This window comes from Myxine glutinosa, chromosome 5 (assembly GCF_964187855.1).
Source record: "Myxine glutinosa chromosome 5, kmMyxGlut1.1, whole genome shotgun sequence".
In the NCBI taxonomy this organism is placed as follows: domain Eukaryota; kingdom Metazoa; phylum Chordata; class Myxini; order Myxiniformes; family Myxinidae; genus Myxine; species Myxine glutinosa.
In genome coordinates, this window is record NC_136265.1 from 141,116,936 (window position 1) to 141,132,704 (window position 15,769).

General features: G+C 42.9%; 1 protein-coding gene across 1 annotated transcript in view; it reads left to right on the forward strand.

The window, feature by feature from the left end:
- The window catches only part of LOC137426973 (epithelial membrane protein 2), a 44,769-nt gene extending 38,903 nt beyond the window's left edge, over window positions 1-5,866 (forward strand). The window contains exon 5 of the mRNA XM_068116045.2: window positions 3,634-5,866. Coding sequence (XP_067972146.1) covers window positions 3,634-3,797 — 164 coding nt within the window. The 3' untranslated portion in view covers window positions 3,798-5,866. The remainder of the gene's footprint in view (window positions 1-3,633) is intronic.
- Window positions 5,867-15,769: the final 9,903 nt, after the last annotated feature.

The following is a 15,769-nucleotide window of genomic DNA, read 5'->3' on the forward strand; positions in this document are numbered from 1 at the left end:
AGGTTTGCTAACCCCCACCCGAAGCAAAAGAGAACGTTTCAGGCGTTATAACCCTTCGTTACAGAAGGTTGCAGTAAATTGTTCAGGGTGCCGACGACAATGGGTCTTTAACCTCCACCAACAACCAGTGTCGGTAGACTAATCCTCTGGCTCAACATCCTTCCGACCGATGGCGCCCACATTGATGCATCACGATGCGCGTGAAACACCGGGATGGCAGTAGCTGGGTCTCCATTCGAATCCAGACAAGGCAGATCAAGTGCACTGACCTCACTACTGCTCAATGAATTATACTCAGGTTAATGCTTTTAACAATTATAAATTTACTCCCAGAAGTGGAATTGTTATGCTCTTGCTATCACCTCCCAGTGTGCGTTTCATCACCTTTTTCATTTCCAACGGTGCTATTTTCAGAGAAAAGGTCACGCTTAATATTTTACGCTTTGATCTGCCTGTTGACACACCAGGGGATGGTGAATGATGGAAGCGATATTGACTGTGTGAGAGATGAAAGTTTAATATCTGCACAAGGGGCTGGCAGCAGCTCCTCTGAGTCATGCTGGCCTGGGCTCGAATCCCGACCCAGCTGTAAACTGCCATCCTGGTGTTTCATAGGCAGGGTGATTCATCAATAGATGTGCCGTTGGAGAGGGGATTTTTAAAGCGAATGGGCAGGGTGACAAAATCCTAACCATTTTGCCTACCTAATAAGTAAATGACGTTAGCTTACTCACCATTGTATTGTCCATTGTGCGTTAATTTCCGACAGGGACAATATTTCAATACAAACAGCCTCCATGGTGCTCCCCAAGTAAGACGTTCTCTCACCGTGCATTTGGAGATGTTTATAGACAGCTGTACCATCTCCTTGCATGCCACAGTAAGATCGCCATTGAACGTCCTCTGGTGCCTTTTGGAAAAGATAGTTGAACCATTAAGTTGGTAGTTGAACCGGCAAATTGAATTGGTAGTTGAACCAGAAAACTAAATGGGTAGTTGAACCAGCAAACTGAATTGGTAGTTGAACGAGCACATCAAATTGGTAGTTGAATGCGCTGGATAAATAGTGTGTTTTTTTTTGGCCTATACTATTCCTTGTGCACAGTCTCGCTTCCAAAACTCAGGAGCCATTCGTGTTTCCTTGAATCTGTAATTTGGGAGATGCAGTCATCTTACACAAAGACTTAGCCTGTCCTGAGCAGGCAGGTGCCAGCTTCTGCACATGGCATTTCACGACATCGTATTTAAGGCCAATCTATCTTGTGACCATTGTTGCTCTGCCTTTTGCAGTTTTGATGATTTTTACTCCAGATCAGAGAGGCAATCTGCATATTAATTGCACAACGTTGTGATTTGAGAAAAATTAAATTGAAAAAAGAAAAACTAGAGCAATGCGACTGTGTCGCCAATATGCCTCAGCATAATCCCACAACAGGTAGAAGCCCTCTTTCACTGTCCTAAAAATAAACAAGTTTGATTTAAATCCCTTCAGCTGTTTTAAAGTATCACATTTTCACCAGCCTTGACAGGTTTCACATCGATTGGTGAAGTGCTTTCAGAGAAGGGATTTTTTGAAATATCGGCTTTCAAGCTAACATGGCTGCCACGTCATATGACATGAAAAATGTACACACTGCATATATATGGGTAGAGGATCACGTTTGTGAAATTTTGTGTTGATCGGATAAAGTTCGTTTTTCTATCCAAGATGGCTGCCAAACCACATGACCTATGATGTCATTATTTTCAAACTATATGCAATAGTGGTGCTAGATGATATTTTAAAATTTTGCATTGATAAAGAAAGTGGTTTCAGAGATATAATTATTTAATATTTTCCTTCAATCTAGTGCTGGTTCAATTCTCTGCTCACCTTCACTCTTTCATTCCCCTTTTCTCCTGCCTCTGGAACAAACTCCCCCACTCCCTTCAATCCCACTCCTCCCTCTGGGTCTTTAAAACAGCTGTTCACCACCATCTCTTATCTTCCCCCATCCAAAACCTTGGTCTTTTCCAACCCCGCTAATTTACCCCAGATCCTATTTTTTGAAATTCCAACTTCTTTCCTGGAAGTCCTTGCAGTGTCTATATGTTTTATACCTCTTCCACCTCCCCCCAAGCCCTCTCCCTCCCACAGTTCTCTCGATGTCCCTGCTCTCAAATGTTGTGTTTGTGGCCTTCCGCCTCTCTCCCCATCTTGTCTACCGCTCCCCTTATTTTGTGTTTTATGTGTCGGTTTGACTTTTTGTGTGATTAATGTTAGCTCTTTCACCAGCCTCGATCTTGTATACAAAAAAAAAAAAATCCAATATAACTGCCACACCATGTGACCAATGATGTTTTTATGATCATCTTTTAATCGCCATGCCTAGTCAATGACACACGTAAAGTTTGGAGTCAATCGATTTGGTGGTTTGGGAGAAGATGTTTTTATAAGCTTATAGGTTAAATCGAATATGGCTGCCAAACCATGTGACCTATGATGTTATAAATTTAATATTTCAATACAAATGGGTCGTAGATCATGTGCATGCAATTTCAGATTTTTAGGATAAGGAATTCCATTATGACATTTTTGGCTGGTATACCATTTCACCTATGATGTCATCATTATCATGCTTTTGTTCCCCATTGGGAGTACTCAAGTTTCAAATTTTTCCATTCAGCAATTTCCCAGAAAAAGTTTTTAAAATTATTTTCGTTTATTTCAAAATGGCCTCCATACTACGTGACCCATGACGTCACAATTGTGATAAAAACATTTTGCGTGGGAGTCACTCCTACCCTGAAAGTTTCGTCTTAATCAGACATGTGGTTGCTGAGAAAAACGAGGTCTGGGTCGGGACGGATGGACGGACAACCCAAAAACATAATAAAAAATAGATTTTTGGGAAGGGACAATTTTTTTGTGGGGGGTGGGGGGGGGGGGCAGGGAGATTGCGAGGAGGTCTGGAAGAGAAAAGACAAAGGAAGTTTGGAGGAGATGGAGATGGAGTAATGTGGGTGGAAGAGAAGCAGGAGGGATGAAACATGCTATATTATGGAGGGGAGGGGTTTGGGACAGGTTTTGTTAAAAATTACACCATTTTGTGTCTTCAATGCGTCGATAAGCTGGCAGGATGGCATAGAGTTACGCACACTCACCTCTTCGCTGTTTGCCTGTGTTTGAATCCCGACCTAACTATAAACGGTCATCCTGGTGTTCCACAGGCATGGTGATTCATCAACGTGTGCACCATCCCTCAAATGGACGTTGAACTGAGCATCTCGTCTTCCGGTATTAGTTGGTAGACCTTAAAGATCCCACGATGTCCTTCATGAAGAGTCGGCGAGATATCGTCAGCACCATGAACAAATTACAAATTCCTGCTCCACCTAATGCTAAATCAAGGCAATGGCAAACCACCTAGCATGACCCTTGCTAAGAAACCTATTCGGCAGCACCGACATTCTGTAAAGGGTACAGTACACAAAATCCGAAATTTGGTGATTTCTCCTGTTAGAATACTCTGGAAGATCAAAAAGGCACTCGGACCACATTCTGACCATTTCTTTCAATCTGATTTGAAAGTAACCATCCTGATCCCTTCTCTCTTCCCTTCCTTGACCCCGCATCCTCCTTCTAAACCCCAGGTTTGCTAGCAATGACTGCCGCTGCCATTTACACCAGCTACGGGTCCCACCGGTCTGGCATCATGCCGGGAAATTACGGCCATTCATTCATCATCACCTGGGTGGCATTTGCTCTGACCTTCATCAACAGTATGGTGTACCTGGCGCTCAGGAAGCGATCATAGATTTTATGGTGTACCTGAGCCTCACCCTATCCTTGTACCCTTTAAACCCTACTGGCTCTTTGATGACCTTAAAGCCTCATCTTGCTCTTGTTTTGACCTTGCTTTGACCCCCTTTTCCTGCTTTTCCCCATTTCTTGATAATTTTTTTGTGAATTATCTTAGGCCATGAGTTATAGGATACTATACGAGTATAAGTTGGGTTAACCTTACATTGTCAGTCGGACGCACATTTTACTTCCATTCTGAACGAAGTTGTGATCCGTTCAGTCATTCTCATTCTGATGCGACAGCCATGTCAACAGTCTCTTAATAACCGATAGCTCATATCAGCTGATTTGCAAATCCCACAATCCCATAATTCCCCTAACTCGCATGATGCAAGCGGAGCATGCGGAACGTCATGGCTCCTCCTGGTGATGGAAACCGAGGAATGTCAGGACATCTTCAAGGTGTCAGTGACACTTGTCTGTGAGATGGTGTGTCAGAACGAACCCATATCGAGATCAATTGATGTTAAAGTTTATTGGGTTTGAATTTTGCTGTCCGATTTTAGGAGATCATCAATCAGGGGGGAAGGAGGGAGAAAAAGCCATGAATAAAAATTGCAACATTTTGTTCCATGATGATTGGCCTTCAAGGTGTGAATACAAATCTTTGTCCATTAGAACCGTTTTCTATGATCCGTCCTCGGCAAACCACTTTTACTACCTGATGGACAATGTAGCTCGAGGGATTTATTGGAAATTCTCTCGGTTTTGTAGCAATCTAGCGAAGTCTTAGGCATAGTTGTAGTTGTTTTTACTTTATGACAAGTTCTGAGGTGGGGAAATTGATTGTTTCTGTTACTCCGTACTCGTTGCCATGAAGAATTCTTTTAATGAAGTATCGATTTAGTGAAGGATTTTTTTTGAAGGATTTTTTTTTTTTTAGTGAAGGATTTTTTTTATTGAAGAATTTTTTTTAGTGAAGGATTTTTTTTTTTTTTTGAGTGAAGGATTATTTTATACAGCTTTGCTGTACCTGACATTTTTAAATGCCAATGGACGCGTGCAAACTGTATAAAATACTGGCAATTGATAATGCGAATAATGTATATGGTAGTTTGTTTTTCCTTTTACAATTTGCGTTTCATTATTCATGATTTTCACAGCAAGCGGAGAGTTATTTATGGATTTTATTTACTTTTTTTTAAATGGAAATGGGGAACCAAAAAACTCATCCTGATGTTATGTTTCCTTACAAGAATTGGGGTTTTTTTCCAACTCTTTCGCTTTCTTAACCTCATCAATAACGAGCGGATGGATCCAAAAATTCCTACTTTAACGGCTCCAATTATTCCCACCTTTTTAACGGAACGTTTTTGGCCCAAGTGTTTCACGAGCTGGCTGGTCAGGCCTAACATTCGATGTGAAGGTGATTTTGGGCAGGAATTTATACTTTGTTCGACTCATCGACTCTTTGCGAAAGACGTTGACGTCCACCGACGACCTCTGTGCTCGCAGGGTCCTCCACCTTAACGTCCTTCCAATGGACGGGGGCACACGTTGATACCTGGCCCTGCCTGCTGGGCTGAGATTCGAACCCAGGTGAGGCAGCTCAAAGGTGAGTCTTCAACACCCTCAATCAGACTATCCAACCAGAGATTAATGAGTTAATACTCCATAAAGGAATCTTTGGATCTTAAATTCGAAATGTTAACTTTTTGATTATTTGTTTTTAATATACACAAGTCTTACTTTCTTCCTGTAGCTTGTTAAATGTTTTCACCATGTTTCTGTCCGAACCTTTGTTTTTCTGTCTCAACCTATAACTTTAGCTCCAAACAGTAAAACATTTGAAGACCTTTTCTTTTAATGAATCAATGTTTCCCGAATTTTTATTCCTCTCTCTCACACAATTTATCGTTTCGGTGAGTTTGCCCCAAATGCTTCAATACTTTGACCTTTGAAGGGGGGTAAAAATGTAAACTTTTGTATTCAATGTTGTAGAAAATAACTTTTTGAATCCAATTCTTAATTTGTTTGAATTGACTTGTTTAGTATTAAAATCAAAATTTCTTTTTAACATCATTTTGTACTTCTTCCTGTGACTTGAATGAAACTTTGCAAAGCATTTACATGTTTCACGTACATTTGCATCCACAGTGAAATTGATGTTACTGCCCCGACTACAACGACTACTACTTTAAGTTTACATTTATTCACACCTTCTTGTGTGTTTGACTGAAGGTGATTTGGGCAGGAATTTGCATCCGAAGTTCAGGGTGCTGGAGGTAACTCTCCTACTTTTAGCAAAACACATCATGTGATCCTTAATGTCCACGAGTGACGTGTTGGCAGAAGGATCCTCCGACTTAAGGTCATCACAATGGACTGGATGGCACACACATTGATGCTTTGCCCTGCAAGTAAAACCCCAGGATGCCAGTTTACAGCTGGGCAAATATTTGAACCCACTAGTCGTGATCCATAAGCAAGCGGCTTGCTTACCACTCGCCAAGCAGCTCACTTGATTGAAAGCGCTAAAGCAAGTACTCAAACGGAACAGAGTCTTCGGCACCACTTGACAACATGGCGGTCTCCATGGAAACAATGCCTTCATTGTACTTAAACAAATGCTGTCCAGGCCGTCATTTTCAGTTTTACTCGTATCCTCTTGTGACAATAACTTCTCCAAACAAATTTATTGTGTCAGCAGCAGCAAGGGATTATGAGGGAAAGAAAAGAAAAACAAGTCAAAAGAAAAAGTCAGAAGGAGGAGCCCCTTTCCAAGCTTATGTGCACCCAGCTTTGGGGAGGTGCGTGGAGGGGATTTACATGTTTGTAGATATTTAAAATTCAGGATGAAAAGTAAATAAGAATAAAAACATGAAACGCATGTTTCAATATCGTCCTCAGTGATAGCAGAATTGAGGATAGAGCCACCAATCATCTTTAATTTGACGACGGCCATCTTTGCTAATGTGCAGAGTTGTTCCGTTTGCAAACAGCTCGCCAAACATCTCCCTTTATCGCTTGCTGAGCGGCTTGGAACGGAGCACACACTTGACTCGACAGCTCAGAAACTCTTAACAAATTAACACAGGAAATAATATTTTAACCTACCTGAATCATGCGCTGAGTCCAACAGTTATAGTTTTATTTTTTCCACATAAAAATTTTAATACCAGAAAGTTATATCCTTGTAAAGAGTAGTTTTATGTTGTGGACCCTATTTCTACTTTGCCATCTGAAACCTCCCTTTCCGTTTCTACTTAAGTTGCAGCAGTGGACCACTTTCTAGTAGTTTCTACTTAAGTCGTGAAACCACTCGACTGGTATGTCAAGTTGAGAATTCAAATCTGGTTGATGTAACATCCCCTTCACTCCCACGTTCAAATCAAATATAAAAACAAAGTTAATTTCACTTTTGTTTTCGACAAACCACCTGGAAAACCCTGCACGTTATTACCTGTTTTCAGCCCCTGGCACAGGGGATCAGTTCATGGGCTCTTAACAACACAAGAAACCATGTTTTGCCTTGAGGAAACCACATCTCCAAGTTGGGATCCAAAAGTACATGACCCGGGTATACAACATCAATCCATGTGTGTGTGTGAGTGCATGTGTGTGTGAGTGCATGTGTGTGATTCTTGACATATGATGGCAGACGCTCCAAGTTAGAACAAGATCAGAGAAGATCCAATTCTTGTGATTATCCAATTCATATCTTTAGGGATTGGCTCCAATATTTATCCACCTTCCTTATCGGAATGTGATGAAGTTTGAATGTGGAGGTTAAATTGTATTCTCCGCTTTTGAATGTATTGTTGCTTCTCCATGCAATTATGTGTACCCTCATGGTAGAATTTTCGGAGCAGTTTATCCTTCATATCAATGCAGCATGGAATATGAACATCACGAGTGAGCTGATAAGCTTGCTCAACTAGCTTCAATAATAGGTTCTTCCCTTTCAGCTGGCCTTTGAACTCTCTAAGACAGCGCTGTCCAGTGATGAAGCGGTACATTCCTATATGTCCACAGCTGTTCAAATGATTCTGTATTGGGACGGATTCGGACGAAATTTGGCAGAGATGTAGCGTTTGTGACGAGCACGCAATGATTAGATTTTGGTGAAGATCTGGATTCGGATCCGGTTACTACAATTTTTTACATGATTCTTCGCCATTGGGAGATTGGGCCAAAACCGATACATAGCAGGATATCTCAAAAAGTTGTGCACGGATTTGGACGAAACTTGGTGGGGAGGTTGTGCATGTGACGAGGAAGAATCGATTCGATTTTGGTGAAGAACCTCATCCGGATCCGGCTCGTAGAATGTTTTAAGTGATTCTTCAGCATTGTGTAATCGGGCTGAAATAGGTACAAAGAAAAAACAACCACCTTTAGAGGCCATTTTTCCCCGCAAGCGGGGGTTGGCCTTTTTCGGGGACTGTGGTTGTTGTTGTTTTTTTGGTCCCCTTTTTGAATCAATGTTTTACGGCCGGATGCCCTTCCTGCCGCCAACCCTTTTTGTCGCCTTTTTACGACAAACAGGGAATTACCAGTGAACTGGTACTCAATTTGCCAACCTCGGAAGGATGACAGGCTGAGTCAACCCCCCTGGTGTTAATTCAGCGATCGACCGGGATTCGAACCCAGGATCCTAAGCTGGCACCCTAGCCGCTAGCCCAACACCAGGCTTCAGCCCAACACGGGCTGAAATAGGTATATAGCAGAATATCTCAAAGTTGTGGACGGATGATTTTGATTAAATGTGATTCTGTATTGTGATTTTCTGGTCTACTTTTGGTCTACGAGATTTGGGCCTTGTTCGTCGGCGCAAACTAGAATACAGGTACAGTATGTTATGTTAGCCTTCATATATAGCGAGTAACATTACGACTACCTTTCACTTTCTTCTTGAATTGACGATTGTGATTGACCAATCAACGGTCTGCAGTATTGCTAGCTCCACCCATAGGTCCGGCTTCGGCTCGCTTGGTACCTATCCATAGCAGGAACCAATTTTAGCACGGGTACTTAGGTGCGGTACGGTTCGCTTGGCAATGGAAAAACGAAAAAGCGGCTTTTGGTTATGGTACGGTACCACGGTGGAAAAGCACCATTATTTGTACCTGCGAGTGTACAGTGTGGTGAGTGTGACTAGAGTGAGTGATAGGTTGATGATGGTGAAAATGATGATTGGAAAGCTCTTGGTGAACGTCATCTCGGGATATGCTCCGCAGGTTGGTCGAAGCGATGAAGAGAAGGACAAGTTCTGGTGTGCGATAGAGAAGCTGATGGAAAACGTGAAAGATGAGGAAGTTGTTGTGGTAGGAGGAGACCTAAATGGACATGTGGGAAGGAGTATGGATGGTTTTGATGGAGTTCATGGGGGTTACGGATATGGTGTGAGAAATGGAGAAGGTGAAAGGATTTTGGAGTTTGCTGATGGAGCTGATTTGTTGATTTGTAATACTCAGTTCCAGAAAGAGGATAATAAGCTTGTTACATACACGTCAGGTGGGTCGACGACAACCGTTGACTACCTGATGGTGCGTAGGCGAGATAGGGGGCACCTCCGGGACACAAAGGTGATCCTGGGGGAGGAGGCTGTTTCACACCACCACTTGGTTGTCTGCGACATAAGGGTGAAAGGTGCGAGGAGAGCTCGGCGGGTGAAGTACCAACCGAGAATGAAGGTGTGGAGGTTGAAAGAGGTGACAGTAAGGGTTGCATTAAAAGAGAGGCTGAGTAGGGTCGAGGATGATGTGGTTGAGCTTGAAAGTGGTTGGATGTCAATGAAAGCTAGTCTGTTGGGAGCTGTTGGTGAGGCATGTGGATGGACAAAAGGACCACTGAGGCACTCGGAAACATGGTGGTGGGATGATGAAGTTGGAAAGAGGATTGACGAGAAGAGGAAGAAGTTCAAGGAGTGGCAGAAGGCGAAGGGTATGGGAGCAGAAACAGCAGAGCATGAAAGTTATAAGGCAGCCAGGAAGGCTGCAAAGAAAGAGGTAGCAAAGGCGCAGGAGGCATGTAGGAAAATGTTCGGAGAACGCTTGGATTCGGAAAAGGGTCAGAAAGCAGTATGCAGGATTGCAAAGCAGATAGCGAAAGAGAGGTGTGATGTGATGTGGGTGAGTTGCTTGAAGGATGAAGTGGGACAAATCGTTGTCGACCCAGATGGAATTAAAGGAAGATGGAAAAGATATATGGAAATGCTGTTGAATACAGAGAATGAATGGGATGGCAACATGGAGAGTAACCCAGTTTTAGGACCGGCAGAGAAGATAACTGAGAAGGAAGTTGAGGAAGCGATAAAAGCAATGAAGGGTAGAAAAGCGGGAGCGCCGACGGGAGTTGTTGGAGATATGTTGAAGGCAGCAGGAAGTTGGGGTGTGAAGAGAATGACAGAGATCTGTAATCTGGTGGTGAAAGAAGGCCGCATTCCAGTGGATTGGGAACTGAGTACCCTCGTCCCTCTATACAAGGGGAAAGGTGACCCTCTGGAGTGTGGCTCGTACCGAGCGATAAAGTTATTGGAGCATGGAATGAAGGTATTGGAAAGGGTGTTGGAGAGGAGGATAAGGAAGAAAGTGAAGATCGACGAAATGCAGTTTGGATTTATGCCAGGAAGAGGAACGACAGATGCGCTTTTCATTGTGAGGCAGTTGCAGGAGAAGTACATGGAGAAGAGGAAGAAGTTGTTTCTTGGGTTTGTTGATCTGGAGAAAGCATTCGATAGGGTTCCACGCAAAGTATTGACATGGGCATTGAGGAAGTTAGGAGTGGAGGAATGGTTGATCAGAGTAGTGATGGCAATGTACAAAAGAGCGCACACAGCTGTAAGGACGAAGGATGGGAACAGTGGTGAGTTTGAGGTGAAGGTGGGAGTGCATCAGGGGTTGGTACTAAGTCCACTACTATTTGTAGCTTTGATGGAGGTGCTGGCTCAGAACGTAAAGGATGGTTTACCGTGGGAGTTGTTGTATGCAGATGATCTGGTGTTGATTGCGGAAAGTATGGATGGACTGAAGGAAAAGATGAACAAGTGGAAGGAATGTATGGAGACAAAAGGTCTGAAGGTGAATATCGGAAAGACGAAGGTGATGGCAAGTGGTAAAGCATGTGGTGAGGTGGAAAGAACTGGGAAGTGGCCCTGTGCTGTTTGTAGGAAGGGTGTCGGAGTGAACTCCATTCAATGTACAATGTGCGCTGAGTGGGTTCATCAAAAATGTAGTGGTCTGAGAGGGTCATTAACCAATAACCAGTGTGGTAGCTACATTCAAATGTAAGGTGTGCACAGAGGGAGCTGCAGATGGAGGAAATGTTGAGTTGGATCTTGGAGACGGCGTGAAGCTGGAAGGTGTGAAAACATTTTGCTACCTCAGAGACATGCTGAACTGAGAAGGTGGATCAGATTCGGCAACGGTTGCTGGAGTGAGATGTGCATGGAAGAAGTTTCGGGAACTGAGTGGCGTGCTGATGAGGAGGGGAGTGTCGTTGAAGCTGAAGGGAAAGGTGTATGCTGCATGTGTGAGAAGTGTTATGATTTATGGGAGTGAGACATGGGTAATGAACGTAGAGCAGCAACGAAGGTTGGAAAGGGTGGAAATGCGAATGGTTCGACGGATGTGCGGAGTATCGTTGAGAGAGAGGAAGACAAATGATGAATTGCGAAAGATGATGGGAATAGAGCCTGCAGTTGATGCTGTGAAGAGGAACAGGTTGAGATGGTTTGGTCATGTGTTGAGGAAGGATGAAAGTGACTGGTTGAGAAGAGTGATTGAAATGAATGTAGAAGGAAGTAGAGGACGGGGAAGACCGAGAAAGACTTGGCTAAAGATGGTGGAAGAAGAAATGCGGGCAAGTGGGTTAACAAGGAGAGGTGCAGAAAATAGGGCAAAATGGAGAAGATTGTCATGGGGACCGCAAGGCTAACCCCCGCTCTCGTAGGGAAAATGGCCTTTGAAATGCATGTTGTTGTATTTGTACCTGCGAATAATCTGATATTGACAGGACATGTTTGGAAACTGTTCCAGACTGGACAAAAAGAAAAACCATTTTCAGCCAGATGGTTGATAAATAATTGGAAGTCTTATATAGGAAAAGGTTGAGGCTAACAATGTCAATGTGTTAAAAAGTTGGTCGCATCGACATTGGTGGAGCCAAAAGTTATTGACCAACAGTCTTGACGTCGCAGCAGGACTCGTTTTAAAAGTTAAGTTGTACTCAATCCTGATGAGCAGACCGGGATAATTACAGGATACGACCTACAATCCTGTACCTGATGTGACGTGATGAATGCATGATTTCAAATAAAACAGGAAAGAGCAATCAGAGATTGCAGACCCTCACCATTACGTGTTTTTAGTGGATTTTAAGGCTTTTGTGTTACAGCAAATATGGCGGCCGAACTACGTGACCGATGACGTCATCATTTTTTTTCTCCACCAATTTATCCCAAGATAATGCTCAAGAAATTTCATCTTGATCGGATGAAATTTTGTACTTGTCGAATTATGACGTAATATGTCGAATCACAGGAAGAACGTGTGACGTCATCAACATATTTTATTCCCCATGGAGAGTTCTTTACAATGAGCCATCTATAAATTTTTTCTATGCAGTGCTTTCGGAGATATGGAGGTGCAAAGTTTTTCAGTTTTTCCAAGATGGCACCAGTACCACGTGAACTATGACGACATAATTATCATAAAAATTCTACAGGAGGAGGTGCACCCATGGTGAAAATTTCCTGTCAATCATACCAAGGGTTGCAGAGAAAATCATATTTATTCTTTTGACCAAACAACCAGACAGACAAATAAACAAGAAGACGTCATGCAGAGCACGATACTTGCAAAATCCACACCTCCCCCCCCCCCCCCCCCTCAAAAAAAAGTTTGCAATTGATCCAGCAGATTGTCCATTTTATCAACATCAAAATTGACGATCTTGATCAATGCGTGGGTCAATCGGATGAAAATTGATGATTTTTTGATTAAAATTGATTTTAGAAGTTTGACCTAGAGTTGACCTTTTGACCAATTAAATGAGGCACCATGCAAATGCTGTTAAATTTAGGTCAACATAAATGCTGTTAATCAGCATAGATCAAAAGGTCAACATAGGCCAAAGGTCTTTTTCATCCGATTCACTTGAAATTTGAATGGGATTTACATTTCAGCTTACTGAATTCAACCACCAACTATTTTTGAGATCAGCATAGGCCAAAAGGTCAACATAGGCCAAAGGTCAACAACCATTTCAAATTTCTAAAATCCTTTATTTTCATCCGATTCACTTGAAATTTGAATGGGATTTACATATCAGCTAACTGAGTTCAATCAACAACTATTTGTAAGGTCAACATAGGCCAAAGGTCAACTACTTTTTGAAATTTCTAAAATCCTCAATTCTCATCAGATTGACTTGGAATTTGAATGGGATTTGCATATCAGGTCACTGAATTCAACCACCAACTATTTTGGAGATCACCCTTAAATTGTCAATTTTCATCCGATTATCTTAAACTTTGAAGACGATTTGCATATCAGGTCACTGAATTCAACCACGAATTATTTTTGAGGTCGAAAGGATGCTCTACTGAGTGCCATTCTGCTTAGTTCTGTTTTGCCAAGTGTCGCTCCATGAGTGATTTTTTTATTACTTGGTAATTTTTTAATTTTTTTTTGCAAGTATGTTGATCACTCTGTGTGTGTGTGTGTGTGTGTGTGTGTGTGTGTGTGTGTGTGTGTGTGTGTGTGTCCGTCCGTCCGTCCGTCCGTCCGTCCGTCTGTCCGTCCGCCCGCTCACTTATACTTACTTGCCTACAAGTCACAATTTTAAACCGATCTTCACAAAACTTCACCAAATGGTAGAGTTTGTGGTCCGACAAAATCCTATATATTTTTGGGGTCAAACTGTTTGGGGTTTTGGGGTCAACCACTGTTTTCAAATTTCTAAAATGCTCAATTTTCATCCGATTGACTTGAAATTTGAATGGGATTTTCATATCAGCGAGCTGAATTAAACCACCATCTATTTTTGAGATCAACGTCGGTCATGAGGTCAACATTGGCCAAAGGTAAACCAATTTTTTCGAATTTCTAAAATCCTCAATTTTTCATCCGATTGACTTGAACTTTGAAAAGGCTTTTCATATCAGCTTAATTAAACCAACCACCAAGTATTTTTGAGGTCAACATAGGCCAAAAGGTGACAATAGGCCAAATTTCTAAAATTGTCAATTTTCATCCCATTAACTTAAACTTTGAAAAGTATTTGCACATCAGGTAAATTAATTCAACCACTAATTATTTTTGAGGTCGAAGGGATGTTCTACTGAGTGCCATTATACATTGTTCTGTTTTGCCAAGTGTTGCTCTATGAGTGATTTTTAATTTGTTTGTTTGTATGTATGTTTATATGCGACCAAAACGTTTTTGTTTTTTTTGGGATACAAGATCGAGGCTCGTGAAAGAGCTAACATTAATCACACAAAAAGTCAAACCGACACAGCAAACACAAAATAAGGGGAGCGGTAGACAAGATGGGGAGAGATGGTGAAGGACACTTTCACAACATTTGAGAGCAGGGACATCGGGAGAACTGTGGGAGGGGGAGGGCTTGGGGGGAGGTGGGAGAGGTATAAAACATATGAACACTGCAAGGACTTCCAGGAAAGAAGTTGGAATTTCAAAAAGGTGGATCTGGGGTAAATTAGCGGGGTTGGAAAAGACCAAGGTTTTGGATGGGGGAAGATAAGAGATGGTGGTGAACAGCTGTTTTAAAGACCTGGAGGGAAGAGTGGGATTGAAGGGAGTGGGGGAGTTTGTTCCAGAGGTGGGAGAAAAGGGGAATGAAAGTGTGAAGGTGAGCAGAGAGCGTAGATTTTGGCAGTTTAACCATGAGAGGTTTGATGGCAGATCTTGTGCGACCTGTAGGAATATTAGGGGGACAGAGCACAGAGAGAGCTGGGGGAGCAAGGCCGGAGAGTAGTCGGGAGAATACAGACCACCAACCTGCCTGCGGCGAGTGAGTGAAAGGCCCTCGGAGTTAGCTTCATCGCAGGAGATTCCAATGATTCTGAAAGCTTTGGTTTCAACGGCGTGAAGCCGAGCTAGGTGTGAGGCAGGAGCACAGGTCCAGAGGGGGGAACAGTATTCCATTGAGCTACCCTAAAACACATAATGAAAACACACTGAAGACCACGAAGATGAAAGCCTTGTATGTGGTGAGGAGCTCAGGTGTGCCAAGGAAGGACTTCGCACGACGGAGGATGCCCAGTCGGCGACTGGCTTTGGAGGCCAGCTGGGAAATGTGGTTTTCCCAAGAAAGATCATGGCAGATAGTGAGACCCGAAAGCTTGAGCGACAGAACGTCTTGGAGAGGATTGTTGAGAAAGTAGATGGGAGGGTTGTCCAGTCGGTCTTTTCGGAGAGACATAGTAAGAGTGTGAGATTTGTCAGGATTGAAAGACATTTTCCCCTTGTTTGACCAGTCTGTGATTTTGTCCAGGTCTGCAGAGAGTGAGGAGGCTGCAGACTGCTGATCTGAGGGATGAGGAATGGAGCGGCAGAGAGTGGAGTCTTCAGCAAAGAGATAGGATTTTCCAGAGAGTCAGAGAGATCATTGATGAAGACCAGAAAAAGCAAAGGGCCCAGAACACTGCCTTGGGACACAGGCCCTTGTTCTACTTAAAATAAAATTAACACCGTCTTGATTACATTTAGACTGCCGAGACCCCTCAGACCTTTGACCACCCTTTAAGTACCCCAAGACCCTTAAGACCAACAAGACCCTTGAAGACCCAAAATACTCCTAAAGAGCCCGAAGACCCAAAACACACCAAAGGTCCAAAATACCATTGAAGGCCCTGAGGCTCTAAAATACCCTGAAGACCCAAATAGCCCCAAAACACCCCGAAGACCCAACACACCCCGGAGACCCAAAACACCCCGGAGACCCAAAACATCCCGGAGA